Genomic DNA, 13,167 nt, shown 5'->3' on the forward strand with positions numbered 1-13,167 from the left:
CAGGTGTGGGCTGTGCATGCCGCCAGCCAGACATCTCTCCTTCCCCCAACTTCCTTGCTGAACCACGGGAGATAGGCGACTGGAGTCTGGAAAGGCACCCACACAAGCCGGCTGCGGTGGGGACGGGCCTGGAGAGCACCGGCAGAAAGGGCCTTGTATCCTCCCTACCAGTCGCCTATGCGACAGCTCTTGCCAGCAAGCGACCGCCTCAGCCTCGTGCCCGTCCGCGGCTCCCGCCTGCCCCAGCGCAGCAGTGGGTGGGAGGCGGTCACGTGCAGCGGCAGCGGCGACAGGGGATAGGTGAGGCGCGCGTGCGCGGTGACGTATGCAGCGCGCAAGCCGAACCGTTGTGCTGGGGGGGAGTGGACTAAGCTAGGCTCTCCAGACTAGAGGCCACGCTCGCCCCGCCCCCACCCGAGGGCGGGGCGGTGAGTAGGCGCGCGGCGTCCTGGGCCCCGGCGGCCCCGTCTCTATGGTGCTGGCTCGGCTCGGCCTGCCGGCCCCTCCCCCCGCGGTCACACCACCGCCCGCCTGCCCGCCTGCCGCTGCGTCACAGAGACAAGATGGAGACCGCTGAGGAAGGTAACGGGCTCGCCCGCCTTCTGTCCCCCTGTCCTCTCGGGATTGCACCCCTGGCCACCCTCGCCTTCTCTTTAGCTCGGGGAGAGGGGGGGCTGACACGCACCAGGGGCTCCCTCCTATGGGCCACGCGCGGCTGCAGGTGCCTGGTGCTGTCCCTGCCCAACGGGTGGGGGGGGCTGCCTGCGGGGGCGGGTCTCTTGCGTCATTGTCGGGGGGGGGACAGCGCGGCAGCCCGCTCCCCTTGTGGAGCCGGGCGGGGGCGGGGCGGGGCGTGCAGCGCCCCTGGCCGGGGCGAGGGGGTTGTGTCCGTTACCCCTCCCCGCGGCGCGGGCGAGGCTTCGGTGAGATGCCACCTTTCACCCGCCTTCCCTGAGGGCCCTCATTGCTTCCCTCCTAGCACAGCTCTTTCTTCAGGAGCAGCCCTAGTGGCTGGTGGGGGGACGGGACCGGACGGGACACGGGCGTTTAGGCCTCCCCACTTCAGTGCAGGCACATGGGGGATCCTGCTGGTTCCTTTGTCTCCTGTCTGATGGGAGAGTATGTGCTAGAAAGGAAACCTGGAGCAGCAGAAGGGCCCCACAACACTCCTGCCCGCCCCTTTGTGCTGCTGCAGGAGCAGAGGCTACCAAGGGCAGCCAGGCAGATGGAGAAGGGCCGCAGGTTTGCAAAGACAACGTGGCTGGAAAGTGGGCGATGGCTCCCTCAGCCTGTGGCTCACCTCATGCACCCCTTCTGCAGCCCTCAGGCGTGCCACCATTTCATCGTCTGGCAGCCAGTTGGTGTCTCATGCAGACGCCTTACAGTTAAAGTGTGTTCCAAAGATACGCTGTAAGGATTATTGGCTAACGTTAGGACTGGCACCAACTGAAACCTAATAACATGTAGGCATAGTAGACTGTCTAAATTATTCCTGCTTCAGCAGCATGAGGTGATACTGTGATATTGGCAGCTCTGAAAATTAGAAGCCTTGAAACTAAAGGGAGCTAGTTCTTTTTAGGACTGCTAATATCATCTCATTGACAGTGCTCTGGGTTGTGCGTCACAAGCGCTGAATATTTGTATCATGTCCCTATAATAGTGTATTTAGCCTGAGTGCATAGCCTTTTTTTAATCCCAGGGTTGTATACTTGCATGGAAAGCGGTATATTCAGATTATCACCTAGATAACTTGATTTTATTTTTATAGTGCTACTAGCACCAGAATAAGTAGGTACTCTAAACTGCATTTCTACTCTCAACATCTGACAATTACCCTGTTGTAACTTTCATTATCCTTCTTTAGTAGGCCAGTTGCTAAATACCACACTGACCTCAATAACAGCCAAAACAAACCTCAGCAAAATGTCCAGTGCCATGTATATAACTTTGTACTCTGGTCCTGTCAAACTGTGGGGTATTTAGTACACGAAGTGGATTTTATAGGCCTTCAGTTGAATTCTGCCCCTCTGATAATGCACTGTGTAGCATCCTGCTGAATTTCAGATGAAGCGTTCTTGGATATTTGTGTCACAGACAATTGATTACTTTAGAAGGTTCTGTTACTTATCTCTCATTGGATTAAACCTGCTATTCAAAGGCTGGCAAGAAAAGGGGAGCGCTTTCTGTAAAATCTCATGGTAGTGGCTCTTATTACTAGCTTGACTGCTGTAATTCTGATCTTTCAAAGTTCTGAATACCAGTACTTCAGTGGGACCAGCTGACTTTTTTTTTTTAAAGAAAGCTCTGAGTAACTGCAGCAAACATCCTTGAGTCAGCTCTTTGCAGATAAAAAGTTCAAAGCCCTTATGTCTGTGAATACAAGTGAAAGTGTTTTAAGTTCCTAGGTTAGATATCTGTGTCGATTACCAAAGACAATTTCTATTGCTAGTGGTATGTATATCTTGTTCTTTAAGTTCTTGAATATCTTAATTTTTGGTACACAGAACTGAATAAGAAGTTAGTGGGCAAATATGAGTGCTGGCTGTCCTACCTCTTTGTAATTCTAATATAATAAAAACCTTAATCTGTGTGTCTGTCTGTCCATAATGCTTTATGAGCACTCTGGTTTTCTTGGCAGCCAGTCACAATGCTGACTGAAACAAACAATCGGAGTGCACTGCATAGAAAGATGCACACAGCAGGGTGCCACCATGACAGTAGGGACAGAGGGCATGGAGCAAGGGGTGAGGCCAGTGGTGCTGGCCTTGTTCCCGCCCCCCCAGTGCTGCTTTGCTCCTTGGAGGTCCTGGTAGTGCAGCACTGACTTCGACCCCCCCCCTCCCCCAGCCGTGCCACTGCATCCAAGGGGTGGCTTCACCTGCCCTTTCCGCCCCCCCCGCCTTGCTTTTTGGAGACAGCAGCAGCACAGCATGGTGGGTAGCAGCGCTCTGTCCCTGCCATCTCTCCCCAGCAGGGAGGGGGAGGCGGTGGGAGGAAGGGAGGGGGATGTGGACTTGGGGGTGTTTCTGGTGGTGGCTCCATGCCCCATGCCCTCCTGTTACCCCTGCCCAGCCCAGACAAATGTTGGCAGAGAGGGATAGGGAGGAGAGGAATGGGAGGGGGGGATGTTGTGTGCAGCTGGACACAGACTGGTGGCAGCACGGGGAACTGGATGTTGGTGGCTGCCACTGATGCATTTAAGCTCCCCTCCTCCTCTGCCTGTGGCAATGCAGGGTGGTGGGGGCGCACGGGGCCAGAGGACCAGGGAATGGGGGGGCGCATGAAGGCAGAGCAGCTGCATTGCGGGGCACTTGGTGGCACTCGTCCCTGTCCAATTTCCACCTCCCCCCGCCCATCTTATATGATGGGCAGTTTGCTTGTTTCAACAATACCATTGCTGATTTTTTTTTTTTTTTGGGTAAATTCCTCTGAGTAGCTATTTAACAAATTTAAATTACTAGTCTGTTGTGCATATCACTTTGCTTTTAAAATCTGTAAGCTCTGTTGCCATTAGTTTACCTGTCACAAAATTTTGGATTTTGAAATTCCTGCAAAATCGGTCTAAATACTTGATTGGGAGTAACATGCTTCAGTCTCAATTACCTAAATCAGTGCTTAGGGTTTGAATTTTGAGACTGTGGGAGTAGCTGTGATACATGTGATGTGATTAAATTTGTAAAGAGAAACAATGGAAAATAGGCACAGTATGCCAATATTTGCAGTAGGATTTGTTTTGTTTACAAGAGTGCATGTGCTGTATGAAATGGGAGTGGGTGATTCACAGTAGATCTCTACTCTGTTATTCTGCCAAAAACTAGTTACTGATACAAAGTCAATGTTTCCTTACTTTCTCTACTTAATACACTCAGCAGTTAATACCAAGGCTAATTAAAGCCTTTTTTTTCCTTATGGCTATTGCCTTTTGAGTTGTGGGAATACACAATGGAAATTCATCTTAAGCTTTTGTGGGTATCTGTTACCAGCAGTGCCTAACTTTTTAAAATGTGGACAAGCTCTGCTAGATGAATCATTAAAGCCTTTCTGGTAGGGGTGTACCAATAGAGGTTTTTGGGGCTGATGCCAATAGCCAATTTTTAAGGAGGCATATGGGCCGAAACTGATCCAATTTCCAGTACACAGCTCTTCAGCTGGTAAGTCTGATGAGGTGGCAGGGGTGTGGAGGGGGGCAGATTAAGGCCCCTGTGGTGAGGGAGGGAATGGGGCTGACCAGCCAGGGTGGGGAGGGGCGAGGGACAGAGTCGCAAGCAGCTCATCTGGGAGGCAGGGGGAAGTGTGTGCCCCCTGGGATCTGCATGGGGCAGGGTGGACTGCAGCTGTGGGCCAGGGCAGGCATGGGACAGGTGCAGCTTGGGGAGGGGCTTCCACTGCTGCGTGCGGCTTGTCTCTTGCTTGTCTGGTGGCATGGGGGGGGTGTGCCCCTTGATCCTCCCCTCCTGCTGTTAGGGGATGAACAAACCACACCTCTGTCCTGCCCCGCCCCATTGCGGGGGGCCTTGATCTGCCCCCCCCATGCCTCTCTACTTCCCCCTCTCCCCCTTCCGCTTCCACCACACTAGACTTACTAGCTGCACACAGCACTCCACGCTGCCGGCTCTGCTTCTCGCTGCCTACGTGTTGTGCTGCAGCTGTGCACACAGACTGGCATTTATTGACAAATTACAGGCCGCATCGTGCCAATTTCTGATGCAGAAATGTTTTTTTATATTGGTGCCGATCTGATATTGGACTGATGTATCATTGTACCTCTACTTTCCGGTAAATACCTGGAATTTGGTATGTAAGATGTGCACAGTGCATGTCAAAGCACTGGTTTGTTTTAGAAGTTTATTTGTTATCAGGCTCCACAGTTTTATTGAAGGACAGTCAGTACATTTGTTTCTTGAAGTTAGCACTTGTGAACATTTCACAGCAGGTAACTTTCAAATGGTGAGCGTTTTCCTTTAAGAAGATTCAACACCCTCAAGACTTGTCTGCTGTCAAAGAAGCTGTTTGTAGCACGGAGATGGGGACACTAGCTAGGCTCCTTCAGAATGTTCTGCAAAGTTGATCTTCAACCATATGTGGCTGAATACACCCTTTTTCCCTAAAAGGAGAGCTTTTTTTTTTTTTTTTTTTTTTTACAGCCTTTGTATTTCTGATGGCACCAGTTCTGGGCTTCAGGCTGTTCCATGTCAGTGGGAATCTAACTGGATGGGGATTGTGCAGACAAGGGGGATGACTTTGTAGGGCCAGATAATCCATAGACAGACCTGAGTGACAACAGTTAGTGACAATGGAGCATACTTCCCATAACCAAAATATTGGACTTTCTGCTGTGTTGCATGTGAAGTGTAGGGATTAACCTCTGCTAACAGGTCAGAGCTTGTCAGAAATGTTGTTTGCTTCCTTGTTGCATTCAAAAGCAGAGGGTGTTATGTGCAGGGTGTGGTCTGTTGTCTAAAGGAATTGGGAGAGAGGGTTCCCCCCCCCCCCATGGGAGTTACTAGTGCTAACTCTTGAGTTGTAACTGCTGTTTGGGGATGAACAAAATACGTAGCCATCCAGGGTAGCTATTCCTGAGGGAGAGGACAGATGTGAAGACATCAGAGGGGATTTTATTTTAATAAAGAATTAAAAAAAAATTGAAATACATCAGATTGTCAAGATTTACAATTTAATCTAGATATTGTTTGAATTATGTGAATCTTGTTTTAATGTTTATTTCTTTTTGGCACAGGTGTTATGTTTTGCCTCAATTAAGTCTCCAGTCCTGTAAACACTTAAGCATCAATAGTTTTCCTTAAGCCAGTAGGTTTATTCACACACACTATTAATTGTACATAAATATTTGAAGCATTGAAGCCTAATTTGTAATCTTGAGTTGTAATTATGTTGAAAAGCAGCAGTGCTGTATACAACCTGTAGTATAGAAAGATCTTACAGGTGCTTCTGTAGTAGAATTGCATTAGTTTCAAATTTAATAACACTTAAAAACTTACACAGCACTTTATGAAGAATTGGTGAGTGCTTTTCAAACCATGGTTCACCCTTACAGTTACTGCTTTACTTTGGACTCAGCAGCATGCTAGAATTTGAAATCTAGTAGCTGATAACTCTTTAAAAGCTACTTCCAAAAATGCACTAAGCAATTGGTGCCTGCCCTCTCTAGACTTACTGTTAGTGTGTGTATCTTACTCCTAATTTTTCTCCCACTAATTACTGTATTTACTCAATTTTAAAACAAGATTTTTGTCTTAGAATCGAGTGTGAGGACAGACAGCTCAGGTTCCTGCTGCCTGTCCCCACTCTCCTGCTGCCTCTGCGCTGCTCCCACAATGCAGCCTTTGCTCCTCTGCCTTCCCCTCCCTCTTATTTCCCTCCCTGCCACTTAACTTTGCTCCACACTGGCAGCCTCAGTCCCTGCGGCAGCCTGGGGCACTGAGCATGGCTCCAGTCCAGCTTGTAGCGGTGGTGCGAAGCTCACATGGCTGCTGGGGTGGGAGATGCTAGGCTGGGGCCGTGCCCCAAGCTAGAATAGGGATGGAGCCTGCTGGAGTGGAGAAAGGATAAGACTGAGAGGGAGGGGTGTGGGGAGCAGAGGCTGGGGGAAGAGAGGGCAGAGGTGTCGGGGACAAGCTGCTACATCCACTCCATGTGCCTCCCTGCTGCCTGTCCTCATGCAGAGGTGGAAGAGGATGAATTAAAGATGGCCTTTCAGTAATTAGATTCTATGCCTGGAAAATAACTAGTTTATAGACTTTTCCATGTATAGAATCTAATTACTGGTGTGCTGTCTTAAATTCAAGGTTATCTTGGATTTCAGTAAATATGGTATCAGCTCACTATAGAACTCTAGTTCTGTGAACTTCTCCATCACCAGAAGATCACAGTTATATGGGCATCTATTACAGATGCTATTTGGAAGGTTCAGACTGTTAGTAGTATCTTCCAATTTGTGCTGGAGGATGGTATTTCTGTAGCTTAAAAAGATAGTTCTACATTTTCTGTTTTCTAAGTGCTTAAGGGAGTCTGTTCCCTAATAGGAAAATAGTAAGCCTGAAGTCACTAGTAAGATAAATTAAAAATCCAGATTTTCTATTTGTTTAACACTTTAATTGGAGAGTTGTATACCTTTATATTTTCTTTGTCCATTGCTCACAAACTGAGCAGAGGATGACAGCTGTATTCTGCAAGTAGAAAACTGTATTTGTTACACACCAATGATTCAGTCTGTTGCAATGTATAGGCATTACTGTACATAATTAATTCCAGGAGGCTGCTCTCAAGAGGTGGAATAGATTTGAAGCTGACTTCTTTTTACAATCCTTGCTGAGTTCCTTTTTACTGTGTATTTGTGTGTCTGTAGTAATACAAAGATTGGGGCACTACTGATGCCAGTTACATAATCAGAATTAAAGCATCTTATTCCGACTTCCAAAAAATGGTACATCTCTGCAAAACAGAATTCTCCTACTGCATATGAAGCCCAGTTCATTTAACCTCATTTTTCATAGCTGTCTGTTCAAACAGGTATGCAAGATGTCCTGAAAGGCAGCAAACCTTGATGAGGGAGCCTTGTCCTAAACCTTAAGGCTCTTTAAGCATATGTTGCCTCCAATTTTCTGTGTTTGAAATGAAAGAGAACATAGTTTAGGTCCCTTGATTGGTAGCAGCTATTGAACATGGCAGGGAAAATATAGTATCTTTAGCAGAGATGTTCAAAGTTAATTTAAGGCTTACAGTTCAGGTCTAACCCCAAGACCTAAAATGCTATTTTAAAGACAATGAGCAACAAGTGCAGATGAAATGCAAGTGTAGGGAAGTATTTTTTTTTTAAATGAACAAGCTACCATGTTGTTATTTTGTTGTTATTTTGTATAACAACCTCTAAAGAGGTCTCAACCAAAAGTGGGGGCCCATTTGTACTAGACACTATACCTACAAATAGTAAAGAAACTTCTTGCTCTAAATAGATGAGATGAAAAGCAGTTGAAGGTGTAAGCAGATACAGAGAGGTAAAGGGACCTGTCCAAATGTCTACAATGAGTGGTAGTAGGTAGGGATATAAATATCATTAAAAAAATGATAGATTTAACCTCCTCCAATTATATTGGCCAAACAGTTTACTGATAGCTCATACCTAGTTTAGTGACCTTCGTCAGGAGCGGCTCTACATGTTATGTCTTCACCGTGTGCTGTGGGGCCCCAAACTCCTGGTGGGGAGCTGTGGACAGGGCATTAGGCATGGCTGACCCACTAGGGGCATTATCCAGCTGCAGAGCTGTGGCTTCTCCTTGCCCCCAAAGGTAGGGGCTGGTGCTGTGGACAGAGCTGGAGATGTGGACCTCTCCTGTGTCCTGCCACCATGGGGAGGGACGGAAGTGCTGGGTCCCCCACAGGGGTCAAGTGGGGCATTCCTGCCACTGCATCAAGACTCCCAGCCATGTGGTGAGTCTGCCTGGCCACCCTGCAGTGGTAGGGCCTGAGCAGGGCAGTGGGCTCACTGTGGCTTCTGCTGTGTTTGTGCTGCTGTGGCCTTGACCCGAATGGCTCCTCTGCACTGTTGGGCCGGACCCTCCCCAACTTGCCTTGTGGGAAGAGGGAGTCTCATCCCAGTGGGAAGAGGGAGTCTCATCCCAGTGCGACGCCTCTGCTGGGCACACTGTGTTCTTCCCCCTCTCACCCATGGTGCTGGGGCCATGTGGGACCTGGCTTAGACCTGAGGTGGGACTGAGAAAATGGCTGGCTCAGCCCAAGGAGGCTCCATGGGTCTGAGGGATTGTTGCTGGCCCCTTGCACAGTGAGTGCAACCTCGTGCTATTCCTGATGGGCGGTGGCACAGCAGCTCCAGAGTGAGATCATGCTGTTGCAGTCCTAACACTTCCCCTGGGATCCCTACTGCACTGCCTGTGGCGGGGGAAGTTCAGCAACTCCTTCCCTTCCTCCCAGTGAGATCCAGGTGCAGGAAAGATCTGCAGCCAAAGCTGCTGCCTGTAGGGGTGAAGAGAAGCCACAGTTCTGCAGCTAGGCAGCATCCCCTAGTGCAGGGATGGGCAAAATAGTGCAATAGTCCCCTAATGCAGGTGGGGGGGGTCAGGGGACAAGCTGGTGTAGAGCAGGGGGAAAAGCGGTCCCTCCCCTGCCTTGTGGCCGGGGCTGCCTTGTAGAGCTGCTCACAGCCCGTGTGGGGCTGTCCTGAGCAGCTGCCTTGTAGAGCTGCTTGCAGCTCATGCGCGGCTGTCCTGAGCAGGCACAAGCAGCCCCATGTGGCCTGCAAGTGGCTGCAGAGTGGGGCGCTGGTCACGGGGTTGATGAGGGGCTGCTTTTGCTCCCCAGGCTCAGCACTAGCTTGTAACCTGCCCCCATTGCCAGCCTAGGCCCCACACTGGCTCTGGGCTTGCCTGTCGGGACTGCGCCATGATGGCAGCAGCTGCGGTCCTCCTGCTTGTCATGCTGGGCAGCGTTTGCTGCTGCTGCCTGCCCGGAGCTCATGCTGCGGTAAGGCTGCCACCACTGCCTCTGTGCTGCCCAGTGTGGAAGCTCTGAGCAGGCAGCAGGAGCAAACACTGCCCGGTGTGGCAAGTGAGGCTGCCACTTCGTTCTGCGCTGAGCAGCTGCTGCCGCCGCTGCCCAGAACCAGCATGTGACCCAGGCTGGAAGCGGGGGTGGGTTACAAGCTGGTGCTGAGTGTGGGGGGGAGGGGGAGAAGTGGCCCTGCCCCATGCCTGGTGCCCCATGCTGCAGCTGCTCTCAGCCTGCATGGAGCTGCCTGTGCCTGCTCAGGATAGTCTCGTGCGGGCCGCAAGTGGCTGCAGCAGGGAGCGCAGGTGAGGGGCTCCGCACCAGCTTCCCAGTCGGTGAAGGGGGTTGGGGCTGTGTGCTGCCCCCCAACCTGTACCAGGCCCCACAGCAGGGGGGCAGGAGTACAGGGATCCCAGCTGGCAGGGGCTCTGCGGAGCTGGGCCAGCTCCACCCTCTTGCTGTGGGTGCAGCCCAGCCTGGCTCCACAGACCTTTGCCAGCCTGTGCCCTGTTCTGGGCCCCACTGACGCTGGCCCTGAGACGGTCCCAAGATGGTGACCAGGGGGCGGGGCACTTGTGAAGGGGCAGTGCTACCCATGTGGCCCTCGACAGCTTGCCAGAACTGGGTAAGCGGCTCTCCACCCGAACTAACTCCCTGCCCCTGCCCTTGTGACTCAGCCATGTCTGCCATCTCCCTCCCACAGCTCCCCACCAGTGGCCTGGGGCCCACGCAGTGCTGAGAGCACGGTGAAGACATAAGGGGGCAGGGCGGTTCCTGCCATAGGAAATGGTATACATATAATTGTCATTTAATCATTTACATCCCTAGTAGCAGAGTTGGAGTAAAACCCCAGTGTCCTGGCTTTGCTAAGGTGTGGTTCACTAGGTCTCAGTGTCTTTATTTACAGTGTGTTTCTATAAAATAAAACTCTAAGCTAGGTGCAGCTGATTTCAGACTAGTTCTAGATATTAGTGCTTAATGTTAGTTCAGCTGTAGTTGGGGTGAAGAACACAAAGTCAGGCTGAACTCCCCCAAAAAATGTGGCAGGCAAATGTCTGTCTTCAGAGAGAAGCAGCCTTTTAATAATGCCTTTTATTGGACCACCTGTATAACTTGGAACAGTTGTTGGGCAAGCCTTGGAGTATGAAGTGCCCTTATGCAGGTGCCTGAAAACTTGTTTAATATTTCTTCGCAACTATGCAATTCATTCAATAAGAGATCTCTCTCTAAAAAACACTTGCTTTTTGCATATTTTCTGGATCATCACAGCAACAGCAGCATTCTACATGCAAGGCGGGGCAGGCTACCGCTTGGGGCTGGGGCTATGCTGGACTCTTCCCAGTGGTGAGCTGTGCTTGGGGTGGGTGGAGAGGGGCCACGGGAGGGGCTGCAACCACTCCAGAATTTGCCGTAGGCCCCCCAACCCTTCCTTCCTGTGCCGCTGCCGCTGTCACCTGACCTGAGCGCAGCCTGGCCCAACACCCACACTGGGAACAGGTTGGTACTGCCCCAGCCCATCCTTGCCTCATGCCTAGATCCAGAGGCATGCACCCCAATGACCTCCTGGGGGTGCGTGTAGTGATGAGAGCTGCCGCCCCCTCCCTGTGCATGGTTCTCCATCCCCACTCCTTGCCCTACCGCTGGGTCCTTGAACTGCACTCCCCACCCCCTGGTGTCCCTTCCCTTGCATCAGACTTACCAGCTGGACCCAGCTGCTCTCCATGCTGCCAGGCTGCACTCTTGGCCGCTTGCGTGCAGCATTTATCAGCCACATCAGTCAAAGTAAGTCAGTTGCCCATACAGTCAATTTTCCTTATATCGGTGCGAGTCCGATATGGATATATGCACTTCCAATTTTTTCTCATTCATTCTGTGTACCCCCTATGACCTTTTGAAGTACCCTTTGGGGTACACGTACCCCCCGGTTGACAACTACTGAATTAGGCATTCAATACTGCTGGTTACATTAGGTGACAAGGGGATTTAAAGTTGATTGTCATCAGCTTATCTAAAGTGCTGTGGCTCCTATTGCCTCATTAAACTTTCTTGTTACCTCTCTGCTCATATATCAGAAATACTTTAGAATAGTGGTGCTCAACCTTTTTCCTTGGTGGGCCAAATGAACAGCACCTGGTCTGACTGTTGGCTTGGTGGTGGTTCTCTCTGCCTGGGGTCAGTGCAGTGTGTATCATCCATCCACATGGAGGGAGGCAAGGGGCAGTCCAGTCTGAGCCTGGTCCCACAGTGAGGGATGGAGGTGTGGTCTGGCTCCAGTTGGGGGTTTGGGAATTTGGCAACAAGGAGGGTGGCCATATTAATGATGACCACTTCCCTACCACCAAAACTCTAGACCTGTGGGATGGATATCTTGGTTCTGCAGGCCACATTTGACCCACAGGCCAGAGGTTGAGCACCACCGCTTTATAACTTTGCATAATGAAAATTATGTATTTATTTTTCATCAGGGATAGCCAACCTGTGGCAGGGGTGCTACAAGTGGCAGGGGCAGTCATGACAGATTGAGCAGGAAGCGCAAGAAAGGAAGCAGAAGGCAGAGCAGCAAATTGGGGAGAGGAAGGGGATTGGAGCAGCACTTGAGGAGGATGTGGGGCTAACTTGTGACACATGCCAAAAAGGTTGGCCCCCACTGTTCTCTGTGACCCCTTGGGATGCTCAATTACAAAACAATAGAGAGAAGTAGCTAGCCATGTTAGTCTAAAGCAGGGTATGGCCGATTTGACCCATGTAGCCATTTCATCTGGCTCATGGGAATGGGAGTGTGGCAGCCTTTGGCCACAGCCACTGTCCCATGTTGCCATGTGTAAAAGTGCTGGCTGTGGGCGCTTTTCCCATGCCACCAAAGGGAAGAGCGCTAGCTGTAACAGGTGGGCAGATGATAGGCCCACCTCTTATCTGAACTGTGTTAATATGATCTTCAGCCTTAAAAGGTAGCTAATCACAGGTCTAAAGCAGTGATTCTCAACCTTTTTAGATTTGAGGCCTCTCTCTAACTTTTGTGAATTAAACAGCACCCTGCTTCAAAAAGTTATTTATTTATTACAATGTTTACCTGTTTGAAGAGGCACTGGGAAGGAGGAGGCGCAGCCAGCAAGGGAGAGCCTGCACTGTAGTGAGTGGGGGAGGAGCAGCTACTTATTTCCTTGCTGAAGCCAGTGATTATATCTTGATTATCTCCTCTCTGCTGGCACCCATCAAAGGCTGTCATGACACCACTCCTGCAGCACCTTGGTTGATAATTCACTGGCCTGAAGTAAAGCAGAAGGCAGGGCAGTACATTTATAAACCAGAGATTCTCAACCAGGGTGATCCCTCACATCTTTTGATGGGTGCTGTGAGGTGTAGGGAAATAAGTGAGATGTCCAGAGATGAGCAAATAAGATTACGCTCAGGCTCTTCACTGCCTGGACAGTCTCCTCTGCAAGGAACTAAGCATTGTAACATATAAATTAGCTTATGAAATTGGGTGCTATTCTGTTCACAGAAATCATGAGGGAGTGTGCTTCAAGTCCATGGATGTTGAAAACAATTGTTAGAGCTTTCATAGGCTGCAGTCTACTTCGTCAGATGGTAGAAAACATTGAGATTTAGTGCCACTAAGCCCTGTCTTCTGACAAAGGAATGCTT

General features: G+C 50.2%; 1 protein-coding gene across 3 annotated transcripts in view; it reads left to right on the plus strand.

The window, feature by feature from the left end:
• MARCH6 (membrane associated ring-CH-type finger 6) overlaps positions 1-13,167 on the plus strand; it is an 83,277-nt gene that overhangs the window by 822 nt on the left and 69,288 nt on the right. Inside the window, exon 1 of one of the 3 annotated variants that reach the window (XM_019541513.1) lies at positions 520-582. The exons of the other annotated variants lie outside the window; for them this stretch is intronic. Coding sequence (XP_019397058.1) covers positions 564-582 — 19 coding nt within the window. The 5' untranslated portion in view covers positions 520-563. Of the gene's footprint in view, positions 1-519; positions 583-13,167 lie in introns of those variants that run through there. 3 annotated transcript variants of the gene reach the window in all.

This window comes from Crocodylus porosus, unplaced genomic scaffold, assembly GCF_001723895.1.
Source record: "Crocodylus porosus isolate Cpor-Errol unplaced genomic scaffold, CroPor_comp1, whole genome shotgun sequence".
Lineage (NCBI taxonomy): Eukaryota > Metazoa > Chordata > Crocodylia > Crocodylidae > Crocodylus > Crocodylus porosus.